The sequence below is a fragment of the Dermatophagoides farinae genome, chromosome 4 (assembly GCF_024713945.1).
Source record: "Dermatophagoides farinae isolate YC_2012a chromosome 4, ASM2471394v1, whole genome shotgun sequence".
In the NCBI taxonomy this organism is placed as follows: Eukaryota; Metazoa; Arthropoda; class Arachnida; order Sarcoptiformes; family Pyroglyphidae; genus Dermatophagoides; species Dermatophagoides farinae.
Window position 1 is genome coordinate 6,279,511 of NC_134680.1, and position 25,430 is coordinate 6,304,940.

General features: G+C 29.5%; 4 protein-coding genes across 4 annotated transcripts; 2 read left to right on the top strand and 2 right to left on the bottom strand.

Annotated features, from left to right (window-relative positions):
* The first annotated feature begins 710 nt into the window (after positions 1–710).
* On the top strand, positions 711–3,803 carry LOC124500289 (uncharacterized). The gene is made up of 2 exons (XM_047064346.2): positions 711–3,124; positions 3,238–3,803. Exons 1-2 carry the CDS (start codon positions 1,007–1,009, stop codon positions 3,529–3,531), a joined length of 2,412 nt encoding a protein of 803 aa, XP_046920302.2. The 5' UTR covers positions 711–1,006; the 3' UTR covers positions 3,532–3,803.
* Positions 3,804–5,940: 2,137 nt separating this feature from the next.
* LOC124491310 (uncharacterized) lies at positions 5,941–15,257 on the bottom strand. Its single transcript, XM_075729832.1, has 5 exons — positions 14,687–15,257; positions 11,442–12,392; positions 9,667–10,130; positions 9,295–9,559; positions 5,941–6,425 (listed from the first exon to the last, which is right to left on the bottom strand). The coding sequence occupies exons 2-5, from the start codon at positions 12,355–12,357 to the stop codon at positions 6,187–6,189; spliced, it is 1,884 nt and encodes a 627-aa protein (XP_075585947.1). The 5' UTR covers positions 12,358–12,392; positions 14,687–15,257; the 3' UTR covers positions 5,941–6,186.
* A 1,020-nt stretch (positions 15,258–16,277) lies between these two features.
* On the top strand, positions 16,278–23,261 carry Atg2 (Autophagy-related 2). The gene is made up of 4 exons (XM_075730931.1): positions 16,278–16,534; positions 16,613–22,248; positions 22,310–22,514; positions 22,590–23,261. The coding sequence occupies exons 2-4, from the start codon at positions 16,903–16,905 to the stop codon at positions 23,108–23,110; spliced, it is 6,072 nt and encodes a 2,023-aa protein (XP_075587046.1). The 5' UTR covers positions 16,278–16,534; positions 16,613–16,902; the 3' UTR covers positions 23,111–23,261.
* On the bottom strand, positions 23,207–25,405 carry LOC124490563 (serine/threonine-protein kinase PLK4). The gene is made up of 4 exons (XM_047053087.2): positions 24,464–25,405; positions 23,595–24,407; positions 23,428–23,528; positions 23,207–23,363 (listed from the first exon to the last, which is right to left on the bottom strand). The coding sequence occupies exons 1-4, from the start codon at positions 25,304–25,306 to the stop codon at positions 23,276–23,278; spliced, it is 1,845 nt and encodes a 614-aa protein (XP_046909043.2). The 5' UTR covers positions 25,307–25,405; the 3' UTR covers positions 23,207–23,275.
* Positions 25,406–25,430: the final 25 nt, after the last annotated feature.

Below are 25,430 nucleotides of genomic sequence, written 5' to 3' on the forward strand. Positions count from 1 at the left end.
AGAGAGAGATGGTGGTCGTTCATTCATCGTCGTCGTCGTCGTCGTCGTTTGTTGAATTATCATCATAATCATCAAAAAATAATAATAAACGAAGAAAACCCACGCCAATAATTTCGACATTTCGTTTGTTGTTTTTCATCATCATTGGTTGGTTGGTTGGTTGGTTGGTTTGAATAAACGAAAATTCATTTGAAAAATTTAGTCAACCAACCAACAATGATATGTGATGCGTGGTGAATATAACAAGATAAAAAAAACATTCGAATGTTCTGACTCATCATCATCATAACCGGGATTCTTCTTCGTCTCAGACACACACACACAAACAAAAACACAGACAGAGATATTGAATTTCAATTGAAAAGAAGAAAACAAACGACATTTGAACATAATCAATCGTGATTGAAATAAATTCAAGGTAAATATATTGATTTCAATTTTTTTTTGTTCACCGTTTTTTGTTGTTGTCGTTGTTGTTGTTTTCATCTTCTTAAAAAAAAAAATTTTCTTGATTTTTATTTTTATAAACAGATAAATTCAATCAACGCACACATGAATTCGATTCGTTGTTTGTGATTTTTTTTTCTTCTTCTTCTTCTTCTTCACTTGACTAAACATGGTGATCATATGATATGATGATAATCAGTTTTCAATTTTTTTGTTTGTTTGTTTGTTTGAAATACTTGATGAGAATTGAAATGAAATTGATCATCATATGATGACATTCTTTACATGTTGGCTTTCTGTGTGTGTGTTTTGTCGATGATGATGATGATGATTGCCACCGGTTGTTTCGTGCATGTGTTTATGTGTTTCATCACCATATTTGGATAAAAGTCTAATGTTGATGATGATCATCACCATCACCAATCTCTCGATTTGGCTGTAAAAAAAAAAAACAAATTATTAATGTGAAAAACGAAAAAGAGAGAGAGAGAGAATTACCTTTTTCATCAATTGATCATCATTTGATTTGAATTTTTTTTTCTTCTTCAAAACGATAACCATGCAACGATCATCATCAAACAGTGTTAATCATCGGCAAACGACTTTACCATCATCATCATCATCAGTGCTTAATTCGTCGAATCGTCGTAATTATAATAGATCTCATAATAATTTTAAATTTCATAATTTTGTTTTCAATGAAACAAATCAAAAATTTTGTCTAGAAGAACAGGATGGTAATAAAAAAATAACCGTATTACATTGGAAATCATCAACAGATGATGATCATAAACAACAACAGCAACAGCAACAATTAATGAATCATCAATCTATGAACATTCGACAATGTGATTCAGATTCAAAATTGATTAAAAGTGAAAAATATAAATTTACACCATCCATACCATCGAATGTGGCCGTTGTTGTTGATGATGATGATGATGAACAACAATCGACCATCGATAATCGAATCGATACAAATGCTGATGATGATGATGACGATGGTGATCGATCAAGATTTGCACTAAAATCATCGGCATCATTTCCATTCACAAAAAATGTTGCCGAAACATCGCCAATGAATTTGGCTCAAACAGATAATCATCATGACAAACAACGACAAATAATAATCGACAAAAATCAATCGAATCAAAAATATTCATCATTTCTACCTCATCTAGTCACTGGTGGTGAAAATAGTTCATTCATTTCAAGTGATTTCAATTCAATTTGTTCTTCAGGTTCGAATTATTCTTCATTTCATCTAAATTCATTACCATTACAATTATCATCATCATCATCTGGTAGTAATTATCGTTATGGTATGATACAAAATGATGATCTCCATAAATATTATCATCAATGCAATAGTGGTTCATCAATAGGTACAAGAACAACCACGACAACAACATCATCATCATCATGTTCGGCAAATATTAATTTTTCATTAGATAATCTTCGATTAAATGAAAATCGTACATTTCGTCATCGTAGAAAAAACAATGTTCGACGTAAAACAGCTCGTATTCCATCATTGAATCATCGGCCAATTATTGTCGATGATGATAATAACGAAAATGAAGATGATGAAGATGATGACATTGATTCTGCAGTAGATTCTGACCATGATTCTGATGATTTCGATGATGATGAGGATGATTTATTCTATCGAACATATCGAAGAAAAATTCAACAACGATTAGAAAGTATTATGGATGAACAACATCAACAAGCTCAACAACAACAACAACAACCATTAGATTTATCATTGAAGAAATATGCAGAAGATATGGAAAATGATGATAATAATAATAATAACCTATTCTCAAAAGATCTCAATACAAGATGTGATAACAATAATGATGATGATGATAAGAGATATTCGAATTTGAATAAATCATCAATGAATTTTACAAGCCATGAACATCAGATACGTAAAGATGTATTAAGTCCATCGACATTAATATCATCAATCAAATGTTGCTCACCATCATCAATGGATAATAATAATAATCATTATCATTCATCATCATCGAATCCATTTGTGTTTAATCAACCATGTTCAATATCGACAACAACAACAACAACAACAACAACAGAAACAAGATTATTAGATAATTATCATACATCTATACCGTCAACATCATTCTCATCATCATCTTGTCATGATCATCATCAATCGCCACGGTTTTGTCATACAAAATCCACCGATATATTTGATGCATTATTAGAGGAAGAGATACAAAAATTTTTGCACAATTCAACCGGAACATCGACATCTACATCGATACCGATGATCAGAAAACAAACGAATGAATTTGATAGAAAAATTGAAGATAAATTAAAAAAATTACAACAAGAAATTATAGCTAATAATCAATTAATATCTGATAGTGATATTTATCAATTCATGTCCGATTCATTCAATGATAATGATCATTTACGTATGCATTTTAAATTTGATTCAAATAAAAATTTAGAACCATATCTAGTGGATAGTGGTTATCGAACTATTGGAACACGTGGATCGTCATCATTACGAGAATTTTCATCACCATCACCATCATCATCATCATCATCATTGTTGAATACGCTTCCACGTAGTCGATTAAATCATCGAAATCAGATACGACGTCATCTGGAAGATGCATTTAAACAGAATGGTTTCCTTGTAAAGGTATATTTGTTTATTTTTAAAATGATTGGCAAATGAATGTAATTAAATAAATCTTTTTTTTTTAATTTCATGTCACAATATTCATCATTTTGATCAATCACAAATGACAAAAGACAAAACAAGTAAGCGATGCCAATAATTCGGCAATGTTTTGTAAATTTCGTCAGTTACGAAAATATACACGTTATTATTTAAAATCATGGCATAATCATTTACCGGATGAAGTGAATAAACTATGGAAAGGATTTTTACCACCAAAATCTGAACGGCCTACATTTTTATCCAATGATAATCAAACGACAACAACAACATCATCATCAATGGCTTCTATCATCGGTGATAATGATGATAATTTACAAAATATTCATTCAACAATGGCCATAAATAGTAGTCATTTGATGGAATGATGATAATCAATCAAATCACGGAAGAAGAATATTAAAAAAAAACACAATCTAGTCACGTCAGATTCTAATATTTATATATCATCACATGACACACATACAGATCGGTGTATGGAATTCGAATGTTTTTGTTTTTTGTTTTTTTTTACGAAATCAATCTGTGATGCATGTATGTGTGTGTGTGTGTGATTCGTTATCTGTTGTTTTTTGTTGTTGTTGTTGTTGATTTTTAATTTCGAAACAAATTTGTTGTAACTAAATAAATGAATGAAAAACTAAACTAAACCATAGTCAACTTGGTTACTGGTTTTATCATCATTTCCTTCCTTTTCTCCGTTCTTCCACCCTGTATGTGTGTGTGTGTGTGCTAATCCTTTGAAGTTTGTTTCCTGGTAAAAAAAATCCGTACCAGAACAAAAAAAAACTTTGCCTTGATTATTACGGTTTGTTATCGTTTAACCTAAATTTTTTTCTTTCACTCATCCCTTGTTTCTGGAATCTGTGGAAGCAAAAAAAAAGTGAAGAAAAGTTTTTCTGATCCATTAATAAATTGTTTTTTCCCAATTTTTTTTTCGGATGGCTCAAATGAATCTGATATATGACAACGGCGACGACGATGATGATGATGAAATGGTATTTATACGAATTTGAATTGATTTTTTTTTTATTCTCAATTTTTTTTCAATTCTCATTTTATTCGATTCAGTAAAATTACAAACAAAACGATGACGATTCTCTCCACAAGAGACCAAAAAAAAAACTATTCATCATTCTGGAAGAAGAAAAAAAAGACACACATTTACCACTGATGAAAGATGATGGTGCTTCTTGAAAAAAAAAATCCTTTTTTATGGTGCATTTGTAATGAATTGAAAAAAGAAAAAAAAAATTTTGCAAGACAAATGAGACCCTAATAATCAAGGCAACTGACGTTTTAATAACCACCATTACAAGAATGGATTTGGAAAAGCGTGAAAAAAAATTTTTTTTTTTTGTCGAATCAATTGATCAAATTGTGTCCGCTCAAAAAGGGCACAAACGACAATGTAACGAACGATCCATGTTTTTTTTTTTTTTTTTTTTGGTTCTGATGTAAACGAAACGAAACAGAACGAAGTGAACCAGAAATATAAAACTTTTTTTTTCTGACGCTAAATCCAAAATCTTTGAATCGATCGACAGACAGACAGATCGATCGATATCTTTTTTACGAGAGAAAGAAGAAAAAAAAATGAAGAAAAATTCCCCAAACAACATAACAATGCAAACCAAAATTCTTTATGACACGATTTTTTGTTGTTGTTGTCGTTGTTGAATAACGACAACAAAATTGTCAATCAGCAATTTGTGGCTACTTTTTTTTCAAGAGAAAATGCACCACGAAAATGTGACAAACAAACAAACAAACGACACTAACAAATGTGTCGTTATTTTTTAAATTCATAAAATTCAAATTTTAAATTGAAATTCAAATTCGATCCATCCATTTATAGATTTTGTCAACCAAACCCAAAAATGTTGTATATTCATAGCATCATCATCATCATCATCAGCAGCAGCAGCAACTACAAAAAAAAAATTCCGGAAACTTTCTGAATGCAAAAATGGAGACATAAAAAAAACCAGTCTGAATATTCAAAGCTTTGAAAAAAAAACGAAGAAAAGTTGAATATTTATTGTCATCATAATGTTTTTTTTTCTGTTGGTTCATTCTCGATTTCAATTCAATTCAATTCAATTCAATTCCAGAAAATGTAGTCGTCGTTGTCGTCGCCGTTGTTGTTGTTGTTGTTGTTGTAAATTGCAGCAAAAGCAGCTTTTTTTCCATTTCTTGAACATTGTCGAAGAATAAGAATATATATCGTATTTCTGGAAACCAACCCCCCACCCCCACGATTCCAACGCCGTCGCTTTTCACCACCGAAAACAAATAGCCTTGTTAATGGTTGTGGCCAAAACAAAATGAATGAAAAGAATGGAAAAAACACACGAAAACATCATTCCTAATGGAATTAATGGAACCGATTTTAGAATGGAAAGAAAAAAAAACGAAAAAGAAAGTTTACGAATCATCATGGTTTGTTTGTTGAAAAATAATAAAATCTGGTTCCACATGTATACAAAAGTATACATGTGGAATGAATGTGTGCTCATTTTTTTAATTGACTCATTTTTTGTTTGTAAAAAAAAAGTTTAAAAATTTTCTTTCCTTTCATTTTGGCTCAATTAATTATTTTTCTTTCTGTTTTTGTTTTTGTTTTCTTCTATAGAATTCGATACTATCGATACTATTGATGTCCGGTTCATTTTTCAGAAATTTTTTTTTCTTCTCTTCATCATTATTTTTCAATATTTTTAAACACACACACACACACACACAAAAATGGACAAACAAATACAAAAATGAAAAAGAAAAAAAAATTTGAAATTTATTGTCCATAAATCATCAAAATATTGTTAGTGCTGGGTGGTTTTTCAATAACGACGTTGAACATTTTGTTCATTATTGAATTGTATCATTTCGACATTATCAATGATTTTTTGATTATGATCATTATTAGTATTGGTCAATGTTGCTGCTGAATGTCCATCAAAATCACGGTCATCATCATCATTATCATTATTACGATCATCGCTATCATTGTTGGCCATCAATAGTCATAATTGTGATGTGGAACCGGGTCCAAGAATTTTTTCAAATTTCAATAATCTTAATTCACATAATTGCATCGGTATTATGGCAATAATTAACATTAGAATCAATGTAAAAAGTTTTATATAAAGACAAATAAATTCACTCATTGCAAATGCAATGGCATAGCCTAAATTATTCAATGAATATAATGTAAGAAATGCATATTTCCATTCATCAGAACAAAATGTTCGTAATACATTTGCTTCAATTGATTGATTGATCGGTTGATTGATTGATTGATTGATTGGCAAGATAAAAAGAGAAAAATAGAAAGAAAGAGAAAAAAAATCAATAAATGACATCACATTTTGGAATAATAATAATAATGATAATGATAAAAACAAAAATATTCAATTAGCAATCAAGTTAATAAAAAAAATAATGATAAAATAAAGAGATCAAAAAGATACAATAAATCGATGATCATTATGATGATGATGATGATTGATGATGAACAATACAAGGCGGTATATCCAAATGTCCATTAGAACGGAATTGATTCGATTCTTTTTCACAATCATCATCATCACAATCAACCAAATGATGAGATATTGTTTTCAACATTACCATTGATTGTTCATGTTCATTAAAAATAATATCGTTTTCATTAAAACAACAACAACAACAACAACAACTACCGTAATAACAAAAATGAATGAATAATTGTATTAGAAAATTGTATGCTGACCATAACCATGATGAACAACAGTAGCAATCATTTTGTTGATAATGATTATTATTATTATTCGATTGATCCATGAATAATTTTGCCGCCAATGAATGTTGTTGATCATCAGAATCATGTTGATGATGTTGTTCCTGGAATTTTACATGAAATTTTCGCCGTTTATTATTATTGTCATCGTTGTTGTTGTTGTTGTTGTTATTGTTGCTATAATCATCCAAGTCGTTCTGGTTATTCTGTAATAAAAATTCAGGAAAATATTGCTGTATGGTTGAAATAGATTTATCGAATGTTTTTGTTGTTGTTGTTGTTGTTGTTGATTTGAGGATTGATTTTAAAACCATTTGTTTACCACCATTTTCTTCGTTACGATGGTGATGGCCATTTTCAATATCAATTTTCGATACATTTTTATTATTGATTTCGTCATTCGAGCAAACATTCATTGTTTGTTTTTATATATATTCTTATGATTCAAAAGTAAGGAACAAAAAACCTTTCAATTTTTTTTTCTCTCTCTTTCCAAATTTCTTTAATCTGATATATATAGAACAGGAAGACGAAGAAGACGAAAATGTCAAAACCACCACGAATGTATTACAATTGAAGATGAAAAAAAAAAATTTGGCCCAGAAACACCAAAAAAAAAAAAAAAAAAAACTTTTTGTGTTTGTGCTTGTGTTCGAAAGCCTAAAGGCTAGGTTTGGTGTTTGTCTTTGTTTGTGTGTGTATGTTATTTTTCTCTGTTAAAAAATCTTTTCAATATTTTGTACGTGTATGAATGAATGTTAAACGTTCATCATCATTTCCGTTGGTTTCGAATGTAAATTTTTTTTTTCAATGTTCACTTCTGTTCTGTGTTCTGTGTGTGTGTATGTGACTCAACGTTATCTTTTTTTTCTTCTTCGTTTTCTACTTCAGCCATCAGTCAGTCAGTCAATTTCACTGCTATTTTCAAATGTTATCATTTAGCCATTATTATTATTATTCAACAACAAACAATAACCAACAAAACATTCGAAATTGATGAATGAATGAATGAATGAATGGATGGATGATGATGACATTGAATCAATATTTGTTCAATGATTTTTTTTGTTCTTTCTTATGTGTGTTTGTTTATTTGCTATTGATTGAATTGCAACGATTCATTCATTTATTCATTCTCATATATATATCACATATATACATTCTCTTCTAGATTTTTCTTCCTTTTTTTTCACACATGATTATAATCAAAATATATCGTATATACAAACGACGACGACGACGACGACGACAACAACAACAAAATACAGAAAAAAAAGTGGAATATTGTTATTTTTTTTCCTGCCATGAATATAAGACAAACAAAAACACACACGGAGAGAGAGGTGACAAGATACAACAACAACAACAACAATCTAATATATCTCAAAGTGTGAGAGATATTGCTAAACCAGCAAAAAAATAAATACAACAAGAATTCGAAAGTCATGTCATGTTCCAGAAAGATAAAAAAAAATTTTTTTGGTGAAACAATACATTTATATATCGTTGTTGCTGTTGATTGACCATTTCTACTTTATTCATGTCGATTTGTTGCTGTTTTTGTTTTTGAGAAATTTTGAGAATAAATTGTGCACTTATCCAACAACATCATCATCATCTTCATCATCGAATACAAATATCAACCTAATTGAATTTGATAAACATGGTGGAGAAAAAGTATTTTTTTTTTTTGAACTTTTCTCATTTTTTATCCCGTTTCTGATGAAATAAGACTTTACGTTTTTTTTTGATCATCATCATTTCTTCGCCACATATTTCATTTCTGGATCGCTTGTCTTTGTTGTATTTATCTAATAAGTTCTTTGGGTTTTTTTTTCCGTTTTTCTTCTTTTTTTTAGCTTCTCATTCTTCATTCTTCATTCTTCTTATTATTATTTTTGGCTTGTTCGATGATTGAGCATCATTATAATCATCATCATCACGATGGAATCCATATGATGATGATTAAGTGCGATAAAACCAAACACGCTCGGCTTAGCTCCAGTAAAAAAAAATCATCTTTTTCTTTCTTTGTTTATGTTTGATGTTGTCATCGTTGTTGGTGTTGTTGTTGTCGATGTGTTTGTCGATTTTGAGAATAAAGAATGAATAGATAAATGAATGAAAAAAAAGAATACCCATTTAGGGACCGACATCCAGAATCTCGAATATATAACATTAATTTTAATTTAGCTCAATTTATGCTCTGAGAATATGAAGAATTTAAGGCCTTTCATCATGATGATGATGATAGATTTTCGCAGAGATAAAACAAACAGCAGAATATTTTTGTATAAGAATATAACCGAAATGGGAAAAAAAATGAATAGAAAAGATAACAACGGTATATACTTACTAAGTAATAATGTTTCCATAATAGCATTTGCTAATGAATATGTGATTGTAATTACATAATATAATGGTATATCATCATTTGGGCGCCATAAATATAATATTGCCAATACGGATAATTGACAAATAGCACCAGCCAATAAAACTATTGGTCTTTGTATATGACGTATGAATTCATAAACAAGTAATGTTGCACCTAAATGAACAAATCCACGTGTCAACATAATTGAACCAATAGCTTGTAAGCCTAAGGCACAGCTTACATAAAGCTATATATGATGACCAAAGGGAATAAAAGAAAAAAGAATCGAAAATGAAACAAACAAACAAAAAGACGAATTCTATAAATTCTTAGCCAATGCTTAAATATTCATACCTTATTATAATCGGCCATAAAGAATCCTTGTTCGAAACCAATAAAAAATGCCATTGGCAATAATAGTCGTAGATGATTGTCACGAAATGTACGAAATATAACATTACGAATTGAACATGATGGATAACTTCTATGTTCTAATGGAACTTGTTGTTGTTGTTGTTGATAATATTCCTGATGATTCAATAGAAAAATGATGGCCATTAAAATGAACAATGAAATAATGATAAAAATTGTCACAAGAATTTTGATGAAATTCTGATCGAATGTAGGTGTTTGCTGTTGAAGATTATTGTATGATAATGATATATCACCGGATGATGATGATGATGATGTTGATGGCCGGAAATCATGATAATGATGTGAAAAAATATAATAAAATGCTTGATCACAGTATTGTTGACGAAATAAATGGATACAAATTGGTTTTATCGATGATGATGATGATGATGACGTCCATGTTTCTATTAATAAGATAAAATAGATTAATTTATAAAGGTTACAGAATTGACAAAAAAAATTCAAGAATCGGAATCAAGAAATTATTCATTCACTTGATTGATTAAATTATGATTTTTTTTCTTTGGGTATAATCCACTTTATTGTATTTTTTTTAGATCACATACTAGAGGAGTGTGAAGCTTGTCGAAAATAAAAAACAATTACTTCAAATGGTGAGAACAAAAAAAGAGCGAAAAATAATTCTCGTTTTTATTCCAGAAACCGATTGGATTATAATCATTATCATCATCATGATGAAGATGAGATCGGCATAAGAATTACAATTATCTATATCTTGAATATCATTATCATCTTTCGCTTCTTTTCTTGTTTCATTTCATTAGAAAGAATAATAAAAAAGAAGAAAATTGATTCTCTAAAACACACACATACACAGACACACACATACACAACTTGTGATGATGATAAAGATGCATGAAGAATACTAAAATGAACGAATAATTTGAATTTTCATTTCATTTTGTTTTGTTTTTGCACAATCTAGTTGTGTGTGTGTGTGTGTGTTTCACCCACTTTATTCACTCACTCATTTTTTTTCTGTCTCTCCAGAGTCTCAAAACATAAAACACATATACCATGATTTTAGTTCAAATGACAATTGGGTGATGAAAAAAAAATGGATTCTTTCATTTCATTTACACACATAGACACAGAGGGAAATAGAAAATCACGGATGCTCTTTGTGCACACACACACACACACACAAATCAATTAATCTTATTATTATACAACGAAAAATAAAAATAAAAATTCTATCCAACTAATTTATCATTCAGCTCATTCAGTATCATTCATTCATTCATTCATTCATTCATTCAAATAATTTGGAAATTTACTTTTTTCCTTTTCAAAATTCTTTCATTTCACTATCAATGTTTTTTTTTCTTCTGATTCTTGGATTGAATTCTCTTCTTTTTTTTCAAATAAAAAAAACCAAGAGAAAGAATGATGATGTGGAAAAAAATCAAGAATATATTGAGAATGAAAGAATTTCCTTTGGGAATTTTCAATATATATTATTATTATCAATCTAAATAGAGACCGCCAACCTCGAGAATTCATTCAGTGCGCGTATTTTGGTTAATAATAATTTTTGGTGATTGAATTGAATTTTCTATCGTTTTTCTTTTTCAAATATTGAATTGGGTGTGTTATAAAATGTTGTTTCAAGAAAAAAAAATTGATGAAAAGAATATCAATTCAATTTCAATTGTGTGTGCGTATATTTGTGGCAAGAAATTGTTGATACTTACCATGATTATGATGAAATTTTGATCCATTGATATGATGAGATGATGATTTCGATGATGATGATGATGATGAATATGAAGCAAAAACAATAACATAGATTAAATGGCCAACAATAAGCGATGGACAGAATAATAATTGATGTAAAAGACGTTGATAACGTTCTTCTTGATAACGTTTAATTGTTTGTGTTAAATGTACTAGATTGGACATGAATTTTGAAATAAATTCCAATTGTGCAGCATAAAATGGACCAATAAATATTGTGAACAAAATAATAGCCATTTGAAATAGAATGAAATTATGAAAATAATGTATAAAAATGAACAAAATAATCGCCACTGTTGATATTATTAATGTACGTTTTGGACCAAAACGTTGTACAAATGCTTGAGCATAATAAACAGATAAAGCACTGAACATAAAACCAATGGCGAAACCAATATATGTCCATTGTCCATATTGATAACGATCGATGGTTAGTAAATTCTGTAAAATGCCCAATATCATTGTTGATGTAAAACTTAATATAATAAGATTACGCATTAAACGTAATTCAATACCAACGAAACCATCTTGATCAAATGGTTGTTGTTCATTTATTGTTGTTGAATTTTTCATCATCATCATTTTCATTTTCATTGTTGTTGCATCATTCATTTGATGTTCATTAACATCAATTTCATTTTGGTTTGATATATAGGCTACATTCGTAGACGTCGTTGTCATCAATTGTTGTTGTTGTTGTTGTTGATCATTATGGATGAATGTTGATGACGATGATTGTCCACCATTATCACGATGGTCAAGATTAACATCATCATCATTATTTAGATGATCGAATATACAATAATCACATTGTGTCGTATGATGATGATGGTGACAATGGCAATGATGATGATGATGATTTAAACTAAGCATTTTTTCAGGCTACACAGGAATGAATTATATCGGAACTAAAAATAAAAAGAAAAACAAAAGTTCATCATCGAATCATTCATCATCGAATTTTAATATATCGATATTGAAAACCAAAAAAAAAAAAAAAAAATTCAATTTTCTAGCCTAAGGGATATGTTGAACACACACACACACATTGAATTATTCATTTGCATTCATTCATTTAGTCTAATAACAAGAAGAAATGAAAAAAAAATGAAAAACTTTGACGATGATTCAATTTTATTCATTCAATTGAATATTGAACAATGGGGCCATGATTGGCTTGAAATTGAATTCAATAAAGAGAAAAAAAATACCAGAATACGAGAATTTCTACCAAAAAAAATGAAAAAAAAAATTCTGTACAATTCAAAGTTTTGATTTTCTGATTATTCAGGATATTCACTGCAATCAGAAGATCATTGTGATTCATCAGCCAACTTGGCTTCGCAATTACATACATCGTTAAAGAGATTATCTCTCTGCAATGAAAAAAAACGTAATTCTCTAAATTCAATTTTTTTTTCTACCGAACATCAAACAAACTAAACTTTTATATTCTGGAACCAAGAAAAACAAGAATATTTTGCCCATTAGTGTTCTTTTTTTTTGCTGGATCTGGTTAGGTTTTGACAAAACAAATGATCATCATCATTTCGACGCCCACACGTACTCTATTGGTTTTGTTTTGTTTTTGTTTTCGATTGTTGAAATAAAAACAATTATTACGTGTTAGAGAGGAGATTAGAGTTTAACCCCCGTTGGTTTTTTTTTTTGTATGTCAATTTGAGAATCAAGCAATTCAAACAGAAAACAAAAATTGACCTAGATATGTATGTATGTATGAAGATTACTGTGTTTGGTCTGCAGAACAAACAAACAAACAGAAAAACTACCCACAAATTTTACACAGTGCCACGGATAAATGAGATAATAGTAATTCCAAACAAGAGAGAGAGAGAAAGAAATGTCAAAAATTTTGTTTCATTGTTTCACTTTTCACATTCACAATTCTCTCTCTCTCTCTCTCTCGGTGAGTGGTGGTGGTGGTGGTGTTGGTGGTTTTTTTTCTTCTGTTTGACACAATATGTCATCATCATTATATATTGTGTTTTTAATTATTAATCATCATAATAATAATATGAAAACAACTTATCAACAGTCAGTCATGTCAAAAAAACAAACAAACTAATATATTGTCACACACACACACATAATGGGCGAAATGTTTATGTAATTCGATACACAGAGAAAATATGAAATTTTCGATTCACTTCATATTCAATAGTTTTTCATTCAATCCATTATCATCATCATAATCATAATAGACAGACATTAACACTTTTATGTCTTACTCTACCATATATATCTGTGGGTGTTTAACACCACCATATCATCATTCAATTTAGATTGTTTACGTAAATATATAAATTATGTAATAATAATCATCATCATAATTTTAGTTAGATTAGATTGAAAATTGGATCAAACTTTGGTATCATTTCGTTTTGTTTTGTTCATTCATTTATATATTAAGTTCAAATGGACTGTCTGTGTAAATATTTTTCAATCATCATGATTAATAATACCTATCTCTATATAGTGAATAGATCGATAATAGCAATCAATAGCATTGGATGATGATGACGATCAAATGGATGATATATTTTTCAACAAAATTTCTTTTTTCTAATCCATTTACTTTTTTTCTTCATTCACATAATCTTTTTTTTCATTTTCATGATGGTCAGTTGTTTTTTGTTGTCTGATTGAATTGAAGAATTCGAAGATGATGATGATGATGATGAAGAAAAGGAAGGATGAAATGGAAATGTAAATAAAAATCAGTTTTCAGTCGAAAACACGATTATTTCTTATATTCACGATATTCAAACTCAAATACACACACACGCGAAATGTGGCCAATCTATATGTGGGTGGATATAAATAAATGAAATTATAACTATTTGCCATCATCATCATCAACATAACACAATAAGGATGATAAATTTTGTTTGATGAAATAAAACATTTATAAATCGAAAAAAAAAGAAATTCTTACATAGTGAATAATCTATGCATTCATGCATGCGTTGTGTGTGTGTGTTCGAATCGAAACAAAAAACGTTCGAATCGAATGCATAGTTCAAAATAATTCGAACGTTTCGAACATCTCCGGGTCATTTTTTTTCTCAGTATGCCCAAATCGGATTAGAAAAGAAATTCTTTTTTTCCCGATTGTTGTTGTTGTTGTTGTTTATTTGCTCGGCATCAAGAATTTTGTTAATTTCATTGTTATGACACTTACATATAATTTAATCGACGATTACGACGACAATGGTGATATATGGTGATTGGAAATTGAATTTACTTTCAATCAATTTAATTGACTAATCACGCGAATATTTTCTATGTGTGTTTGATGGACATTTACACACACACAAATAAACACCCGAGAAAAACGAAAGATTGATTACAAATTACCAATCACCATTAATGGGATATAAGGAATTTGGATCCAGAACCGATAATGAAAGAAAAACAAAATTAATCCAATGTCGATTGGTTGATTGGATCGATTGAACACACGAATGAATGGATCTAGCCGGGAAAGTGAAAATTTTTCTCCGAAATGTTTATCAAAATCGACAAATTCTATTCGAATCAAATTAAACGATAAAATCGATAAGTGAGTGAGAGCGAGAATCAATAAACAAATGACACTGTTTATAATTTCATTAATCACTTGTCATCATCATCACATAATAATAATAATAAAATAGATTAAAATTGTCACAACATAAAATAAAAACAAATTGCAAAAACAAATTTTTTGTCTTCTTGAGACGTCCATTCTATCGAATGTCTGGATGGAAAATGACTGGCGCCAAAAAAAAAAAACACAAAACACACTGACACTCACAAATACTGTGACATACACGCGAAGAAAAAATCCAGAATCCAAAAAATGGAACTGTATTCCCTTTTTTTTAGCAATGCTGCTACCTTTTTTTTTGATGAAAAGTTTGCTATTTTAACACAACACACGCGCATGTGTATCATTTTTTTTTTCAAAAAATTTTCAATTTTTTTTTGTTTCATTTCTTTTTCTGCAGGATGCAAAATAAAACAAAAAATCATCATAATCTGTTGAAACTGGAAATTTTTTTTTATTCAGCGATTGTTAACTGTATCTTTTTTTTCAGGTGCGTGACATCAAAATGTGTGTTTGCATTATTCATTTGCATTCTGTATACATCACGCAAGAATATTCCCGAGATTTGTTTGTTCACTTACTCTCTCACTCTCTGAGAATTGAATTAATCAATCTTTAATGATGATGATGGCCATCAACACCATGAAAAAAAAAATTTAAAAAATTAAATCCATCCTTGATCAAATCAACAACCTCGACATTGAATAAATTTTTTTTTCACACATCGTCATTGAATTCACTGCATTTCCTTGTTTTTTTTTTTTTTTTTTGCTGTCATTGATTTGATGACTAAGCCAAATTATTCGTTCTATCTAAACATCATCATCATAATCAATAAAATCAATAATTACCAATCATATACACAGTGTGTTCAACATGAATTTGTTTTTTGAAAACAAAAAAAAATTACAAAAAGTAGCAACATATATGGCAACACACACACTGGATTCTATTCTATCATACCTCTAGCATGCACGATATATATGTATATATTGCATTTTATCTTGTGATCCATTCAAGTGTTTATAATATAGTAGTATACTAATGTTTGTGGTAGTGGTATATGAATCCATTAAGCAAAAAAAAAAAAAAAACAAACACAAACACAACAAATACGCACATCTGGATCGATGGTGGTGATGATTTTTTTTTTTTTTTTTTTGATTTATCCATTCAAAAAGAAGAAAAATTATGGAAAAAAAAGTAAAATAACAACAAACAAAAACATCACTAACTAACAACAACAACAACAACAACAACGACGACGACAAAATAGCTACAGACAACAAAACTGCGCCTTATTTGTTATTAATTTTTTTTCTTTTAGTGAAAAACGAATTTGATATTGAAAACGAAAATCGAATCTTTTTTTTCGCATTCATTCATTCATTCATTCATTTCGTTCATCGTTCATCTTTAATTTCTAAATTCAAAAAAAAGGTAAATTTCCACAAGATTCTTGTGTTATTAATTAATTAATTAATGTATTCATTCATTTTTTTTGAATATTCTGGACAGGATTCTTCATTTTTTTTGTTTTTGTTTTTGTTTCATTTATTCTTTCTGATCTTCCAATACACACACACACATTCAATCAAACTGTGATCTGTTTCTAATCTTGGTCTAATCATAATTTTTTTTTATTGGATCATTCATTCATTCGTTCTCAAATTTCATCATCATCATCATGTGATTGTGATTCAAACAAAAACGAAATGACTCATTGTTGATTGGTCATCATCGATAAATCGTTTTTTTTTCTTGTTGTAAATTTCAAGTAATATTCGATTCAACGAAAAAAAAAAATTATGGCTCTATTCAACATACCCTGGTTAACGGAATCGATCAAAAAATGTACAATCAAATATCTAATTGAACGTTATCTTGGCCATTTTTTATGTGAAGAATTAGATCTTTCACAATTGGATATAGAACTATTCAATGGTACAGCATCAATTGAAAGCATTCCATTAAATGTTCATACAATCAATACAGAAGTATCGCCATTTTTTCCATTAAAATTTTTAGAAGGTTTTGTTGAAAAAATTGAATTCACTGTACCATGGAGTGCATTATGGACAGATTCATGTTCCATACAGTTGGATGGAATTCGTTTGAATTTTTGTAAATTACAAAATTTTAATGAACAACAACAGCAACAACAACAACAACAACAAATGGATAGAAATCAAACATCGATATTATCGAAATCAATGATGGCATCAAGCATGGAAATGGCTGAAGAAATTCTACAACAAGAATCAGAAAAATATGAAGGTCTAGAGAAATTTGCACAGCTTATTAATTCAATAATACGTCGTGTAAAATTATCGGCTAAAAATACTGTAATAAAATTTCAATTTCCACAAAATTCTTCGCCAACCAATGTTGATGAAATTGAATTTCGTATTGGCCATATAAATTGTGAAGAAGAAGAAATTACATTGGATAATAATAATGGCAGTGGTAAAGATAATGAACAAATAATCGGTAATAAAGAATTGGATAGTGGTAAAAATAGTCCTAATGGTGGTAATCTAATATTATCAGATGTGGTTACCAAATGTATTACAATGGAAGGAATTGAATTATTTATCAATAATATTCTCATAACAAAATTATATGGAAAACATACATTTAAAATACGTTTTAATAATGATAATCATATCGATATGGATGCCTATTTTGGTTCATATATTTTTGCCATTTTAAATTCCAATCATTTACGAATATTGCAGCAATTTTTTCAAATAATCGACAATAATAATAATTCTGGTTCAGGTTCAACGACAACAGAACAACAATCAAAATCTTTAATCAATCAACCAAAAGAACGTTTAATGACCGCACAAGATTATCGTCGTATACAAGAATTATGGCATAATGAAAATATTCTACCTATGAATAAGCAACGAATTAAAACACCAGAAATGATGATGATGATGGATCGATCAATGATTTCGTTTACCAATAATAATGGTGGACATACTTGGTCCACAACAGCAACAAATAATCATCTTGATGATGAATTTAAATCATTTGATCATCGTGATCAAGATAGTGGTGGTGGTGGTGGTGGTGATGGAAAAAAAGATAAAAAACATTCAACAACAAATCCAATGGATCCAAATAATACATTGGTCACATGTAATATAAAAATTCCTGGCATAATGCTCTGTTTGATTAGTGCAAATGTAAATGACGAAAACAATGGCAATGGCGATGATGATAATATACCACAATTCAATGAAATGCCAATGATCGATAATTTACAAACATTTATTGGTATAAATTCATTTTTAAATGATATGTTACAAGATTATAATCACATAAGATTATTGGCATCAAATCTTTGTGTAGAAATACGTGGTGATAATCATCTACAATTTAGTTGTATAAATATTAGTTCATATGAATATCATAATGGTATATTGAATAATCTGTTTTGGGTACATGATAATAATAATCATCAACATAATGAATACGCAATACAGCCATCAATCAAGCTGAAAAAGAATAAGAATATTATCGATATAATGTTGGCACCGACATCTATTCGTTTGGATCCAACAATTATTGAACGACATCCAAAATTATTGGAATTATTTATCCCATTACCGACATCTTTGGATATAAATCAAAAGCCACCATCGATGCCTTCAAAATTAAAATCAACCACAGCAGCAGATGATGCCTTAATATTGAATATTGAATGTGAACAAATTGAATTGGAACTTTTTTTTCCAATACCAGATTTACGTACAGAACGTAATGATTATAGCACATTACATGATGAAGTGTTATTGATTACAATGAAAAATCTATCAACACGTATTGAACCGGATACAGGTGAATTATTGTGTAATGAAATCCAGATTGATATACGTATCGATAATACAAATGCAGATGATTATGATAATGATCAAGATGATGGTGAAGAAAATCAATATAAATTATTCTATTCAAAATCGGAAGAACGTAATATAAAATTACATTATTCAACATTGATACCAATTGTTCAAATGATGGATCAATCATTTACAAATAATGTTGATGACCACAATGGTCAATCGAACAATAATAATTTAATTAATCAATTAAATTCAATGCAAGAATCGATAAATTTTTTACAATCATCAGCAATTAATCATGATAATCAACGAAATGAACCATTTCAAATAAAACGTAATTTATTTAGTGATGATGAAAATTTCAATTCAGATGATAATGGCCACGAACGGATTATAACACCAGGTGATCGTGATCATTGTCAACATTATTTGGCCTATAATCGTGATCGAACCCGTTTCTATACATATATCCATGTGCCATATGGTGAAATTTATTTTGATAATAAGAAAATTTTCGAATTAATTTATAATCGTTTCGCCAATGATCTGATATTGTGGCGGCCATTTTTTCGTAAAAGAAAATTATCATCATCATTACCATCGGCAACAAATTATCAACATCCACCGCCAACATTATTATTGCCTATGCTTAATGAAGAAGAAGACGATGAATATGGTGGTGATGATGATGATAAATGGAGCCACAATCAACAGCAGCAGCAGCAGCGGCAAAAACAACAACAGCAACAACGAAAACATTCAAATTCATCAGCAATATTTTATAGTTGTAAAAATATTCACGACGATGATTCTTTGTGTGATTCAACAATAAGTGATAATTCATATCATTCAATAATGGAAACATCGTCTGATATGAAAAATCAATTATCATCATCATCCATGTCGTGTTCAAATGAATTTGTCATTGAATTTGAATTGGACACACTTATTGCAACGTTTCAAACGAAATCTTCATCTTCTAATTCTTCTGGTTCAACGAAAGGAAAAAATAACATTTTTCTTCAAAATTTTTTACTCGGTATTGTTGGCAATGATGGTGGCGGTGGTTGTGGTGGTGGTCATTTGGAAAATGTAAATCCAAAAACTGTGATTTGTTTATGTAGTGAAAATCTGTCATATAAATATAATGATCGGCCATTGTTGATCAATAATTCATTTATTGATTTAAATTCTGAACTGAATTTGGCTGTCGAAATACAACGTGAAACTGATTTGTTGAAAAAGATAAAATTAACTGTACAATTGAAAAATTCATTACTACTTGGTCTGGAATTACCTGTATTTGAAGATTTATGGGAATTTATCAACGTCCATGATGATGATATACTTGGTTACATTTGTCCACGTGTCATAATTGAATTACATGTTGATCTGATGAAAAGTGGTATTGTTTTCGATACGGTCAAAGATCGTACTACATTGATTCATTTTCAAGATATTTATCTAACATCAATGGTAGTGGAAAACACTGAACAGACAATATTGAGATTTTTTATTGAAGAAGCATTATTATGTTTTAAACGTAATCAACAATATAATGATTATTTGAAAAATTTCATACCCATTATTGATACTGGTATAATTGATATAAATTTAAAAATATCAAAAAATGGCCATATTGAATGGAAAGGATCAAATAATGAGATAAATCTAAAAGTTTGTTATGATTCATTGGCAGCATTATGTCAATTTTTACAATCATTTTCTGGCGCTACAAATAATAGTGGTAGTGGTACTGTGGTGGACAATTCATCGTCATTTGTTGATAAACAAAATCAAAATGATCAGCTGAATGAAAAACAATCATCATCATCAACAAAAAGTACAACAAAAAATGGAAATTTATTAAATAGTAATGAATTATTGGCTGATGCATTGTCCGAATGTACCGTAAATGATGATGATGATAATGATGATTATTCGAAACAATCATCATCATCCAAACGTAAAGAGAAAAATTGTTATTGTCAAGCTAATTTGGATGATAATATGACCAATAACAACAAAATGGATGAATCAAATTTTCTTATACTTGGTGAAAATGATCTTGGATCTGGTATCAATACAAGTAAAGGACCAAGAATACGTATACTGGTCGATGAACCAATACCGGTAATTGAAAATCATTTTACAATAACACATTTTAGTGGTATACCTGAAATGACTGCAACAACTATAGCTCGTTATCTATTGGATCGTATGTCATTAAGGATTTATCTTTATGCTGGAAAAGATTTTGATGATCCATCAATCGATCAAGATGATTGTAGTAGTGGTGGTGGTGGTGATAACAAGAATAAACGAATGAATGATCGTAATACGGATGCAATAAGTCAAGTGAATCTATCGTTGAAAAATGAAAATATGAAAACATCACAAAGAGTTCGTTTTAAACAAAATTCTGTATTATGGGAAAATATTGATTTAATTTCAACTACAAGCAGAATGACAACAATGTCGAATCCAGTTGATACACATTTTTCATTCAAATCAACTGGTGGTAGTAAACGTAAAACTGATACTTATGTTGTTCTAGTGTTGAAACGAATTCGTATTCTATTCGATCAATTTGATAAACAAGAATCAATGTCATGGTTGTTTCGTTTTATGGTACAAGAATTGGAAATTATTGACAAAGTTAGTGTATCGAAAATTAATAAAATGCTTTATGAATATTATTCAGAATCGATGCCAAGAAGACAATATTCAAACATGTTTTCCATACGAATGACTTGTTATCGAAATTTTCAAGATAAATTTGAAGAAGCTGACCTGACAGTGTCATTGAAACCATTGCGTGTGAATGTTGACCAGGATACATTGTTGTTTTTAATGGATTTTTTCTCAAAATTCAATGATACATTGACGGCTAAATTGAATGCAGCAGCCACCAATGCTGGTAGTAAAAAATCGGAAGAAGATGATGAAAACAGCAGCACTAGCAGCAGTTCTTTGGCAACTATTCGAAAATTTGGTGGTAGTAAATCATCAGTGAATAGTGATGATCATCATCATCATTTACATAATAAATCAAATCAAGATTACAATGACAATATTGATGAAGATGATAATGATGATGATGATGATGATGAAACAAAAAATCCACCGACATCATTTACAATCGATCCATCACCATCATCATCATCAGAAACAAACAAAAATCATATGATGAATCCACAAGGAGATTTGCATTCAAATTCTTTATTTATTAAATCATTTACATTCTTACCAGATGTACCGATTCGTCTTGATTATCATGGCAAACATATCGATCTTAAACAGGTAAATTTAAATTATCAACAAAAATTAATCAATCATATGATTCTGTTTGTCTATTTCATAGGGAGCTTTACCTGGTATCGCTTTAGGCCTTGCACAATTGAACCAAAGTGAATTATATCTAAAAAAATTAACCAATAAACATGGTCTACTTGGTATCGATAAAGTAATACAATATGCAATAGAAGAATGGGGACGTGATATTAAACGGAATCAATTGCCATCGATTCTAGGTGGTGTTGGCCCGATGCATTCATTTATTCAACTTTGTTAGTATATATAAAAATTTATTTACAATTTAGAATTTTAACATTTCAATTTTTTTTTTAAATAATTTATAATAGTTCAAGGAATTCGTGATCTATTCTGGATACCAATTGATCAATATCGTCGTGATCAACGGATTGTACGTGGTATACAACGTGGTGCATATGCATTTTCTGTGTCCACAGCAATGGCAACATTAGAATTGGCTAATCGTTTAGTGGTATTGATACAGAATACGGCACAATTTGCTCATAATGTTGTAACACCACCAACACCTGGAAGTGGTCATCATAATCGTCATCAATTAATACCGGCATCACAACCAAGAGATTTACGTGAAGGTTTTACAGTTGCATATGCCGTAATACGTGAAGGATTTCATCATACATTCAGAGGAATGACAAATACAAATTTAGTTGCCGATGATACTGTAACAGTAATCGGTGAAGTTGTTAGACAAATTCCATCCACTGTAGTACGTCCAATTATTCATCTATCACAAGCAACATCCAGTGTATTAGTTGGTTTTCGTAATCAATTAACACCAGAAGCACGAAAAGATGATCAAGAAAAATGGAAAAATGTCAATGATTGGTGATGATCAATTCATTTTTTTCTTTTGAGTAATATTATAATTGTGAATAATTTTTTTTCTAGTTATTTGACACATTTAATATTTTTTACACAAATGTTATCGATGAAAAAATGATGGAAATATCAAATAAACATTTTATTATTTTCATTGAAAATTTATTGATTAATTTTATGAAATTTTTAAACGTTCAATCACCTGTGGAAGTTGTGTTAATTTATCGACGATAAAATCGGGTAATTTATCATCTTTATGATATCTGTAAAATAATAATCGGTAATTGTTGATGAATTGACAAAAAAAAACAGAATAAAAAAACTTACCGGTCAAGAATACCATCATGTAGATAAAAGATTCGATTATCACGATCCATACACAGATCGGAACCATCATCGAAATTAACTTTAATCGAACCATTTGTGAACTGGAAAAAAATTTGAAAAAATCAAAAATTGAAAATTTTTTGTTGTTGTTGTTGTTGTTCAATTACCTGAATTGCATGGCCAATTCCATTGACAGGAATGGAACGTAAAATTTTACTTGTTAAAAATGAATTATTTTCACTTAAACGTGATGATGATGTTTCAAATAATTTTGAATCAATACCAATGGTAATTGGAAACAAATCGATGCCAAGTTTTTTACTTTGAATTTCTAATGTTTGTTCCAATTTCATTGTGGTTGAATATAATTCATATAATTTATTTACATTCTGTTTGAGATCATGATCCAATGATTTGGAAATTTCATCTAATTGATATGTAGAATTTTCATTCAAAATTCCATCATAAACATTCACTTCGAAATGGCCATCATTCATCAATATGCATTTGTTGATGAATTTTTTACTATCACTATTATCGAATCGATTATTGGTCTTATTGAGCCAATCACCACAATTTATGATTATTTTACGTGTTTTTGATCGAACTAAATTTATAAATTTAGTAACATATAAAAAATGTTTCCAATATTTTTCTGGTAATTCATAGAAATTGTATTCATGATGATGTTTTTTGAGATCCATTGATTGATGATGAGAAATGTCCACCAATAATCCATTATGGCAAACATTTATAGTTAAATTATCGTTTCGAAAATGCATCATAACATTTCCATCACAATCGATTGACATTTGTAATGTATTTGTTTGTTTTTCTATTGGATGCAGACGTTTTGTATTGATACGGCCAGCAAGAAAAATATGTTGTTTTATCTGTTGGATTTGTAAACGTTTTTCTGGATCATGTTCCAATAGCCGTGTAATTAAATCGGCAGCCATTGGTGGAAATGAATCTAAAATCTATATATAAGATTCAATTATTACAAGAACATTCGAAAAAAAATCATGAAACTTACAATATCACCTTTAGGTGTATGGCCAGCAATACAAGCATAAATGATTGATCCTAAACTAAAAATATCACTTTTATATGAGATAAATTTTTGTTGATTCCATATTTCAGGCGATATGAAACCCGGTGTACCACAGATTGTTGAAACAAATAATTCATCATCATCTTTCGTTGATGAACGATGACCATGGCGCATTTGTTTCTGATCAATGGCAAGTCCAAAATCGGCCAATTTAATATGCACCAGGTTTGATTGTTCACTATGATGATGATAAGGTTGTGTAAGTAGAATATTATTTAGATTTATATCTCTATGAACAATAGAATTACGATGAAGATAATCAAGTGCATCACAGATTTGTAGCAATAATGATGAAATCAATTCATATGGTAGAATTGGATAAATAGAATTTTGATGCTTTCTCTCAGAAATCAATTTCGATAATGATCCACCATGACAGATTTCCATAATCAAATAAACGGCTTTTGAATCTTCCAATACGGTAAATAATTGCAATATGTTTGGATGACATAATCGTATGTGAATATAAACTTCACTTAGAATTTTATCCAAATTCATACGAGAATTTTGTTTCGAAATACATTTTATGGCACATTCTTGTCCGTTAGATTTACAATATGAACGAAAAACTCGGCCAAACGATCCAGAACCAATCAAATCCAACAGGTTATAATCATCGATACATGAAGCCCATCGATGTTTGCCGCGATCATCATCATCATCATCATCATCACCAGTGATTGTTGAACATTGGATTTTAGTCGTTGTCTCAGATTGATTTTTATAATTTTTTCGTAAATTCTCCACAAAACATTTAGAATCCATGTGTGAAAGAATTTCAAGAAAAAAAAAGTTGAAATTCTTGAAGAATTGAATTTTTCAATGAAAAAATTTTCTTGGCTCTATCCATAGATGGCATGCAACAATGAGCGATGAGCATGCATCAATT

What these genes read in the sequence shown, in the direction of transcription:
- LOC124500289 (XM_047064346.2), top strand. Translation starts at nt 1,007, where the DNA reads ATGCAACGATCATCATCAAACAGTGTTAATCATCGGCAAACGACTTTA. An exon ending in AGAATGGTTTCCTTGTAAAG is followed by an intron (nt 3,125 to 3,237) that starts GTATATTTGTTT and finishes AAATGACAAAAG; the next exon opens with ACAAAACAAGTAAGCGATGC.
- LOC124491310 (XM_075729832.1), bottom strand. Translation starts at nt 12,357, where the DNA reads ATGCTTAGTTTAAATCATCATCATCATCATTGCCATTGTCACCATCAT. An exon ending in AAAATTTCATCATAATCATG is followed by an intron (nt 10,131 to 11,441) that starts GTAAGTATCAAC and finishes TCTTATTAATAG; the next exon opens with AAACATGGACGTCATCATCA. An exon ending in TATGGAAACATTATTACTTA is followed by an intron (nt 6,426 to 9,294) that starts GTAAGTATATAC and finishes AATCAATTGAAG; the next exon opens with CAAATGTATTACGAACATTT.
- Atg2 (XM_075730931.1), top strand. Translation starts at nt 16,903, where the DNA reads ATGGCTCTATTCAACATACCCTGGTTAACGGAATCGATCAAAAAATGT. An exon ending in AACATATCGATCTTAAACAG is followed by an intron (nt 22,249 to 22,309) that starts GTAAATTTAAAT and finishes TCTATTTCATAG; the next exon opens with GGAGCTTTACCTGGTATCGC. An exon ending in GCATTCATTTATTCAACTTT is followed by an intron (nt 22,515 to 22,589) that starts GTTAGTATATAT and finishes AATTTATAATAG; the next exon opens with TTCAAGGAATTCGTGATCTA.
- LOC124490563 (XM_047053087.2), bottom strand. Translation starts at nt 25,306, where the DNA reads ATGGATTCTAAATGTTTTGTGGAGAATTTACGAAAAAATTATAAAAAT. An exon ending in ATACACCTAAAGGTGATATT is followed by an intron (nt 24,408 to 24,463) that starts GTAAGTTTCATG and finishes TCTTATATATAG; the next exon opens with ATTTTAGATTCATTTCCACC. An exon ending in GAATTGGCCATGCAATTCAG is followed by an intron (nt 23,529 to 23,594) that starts GTAATTGAACAA and finishes ATTTTTTTCCAG; the next exon opens with TTCACAAATGGTTCGATTAA.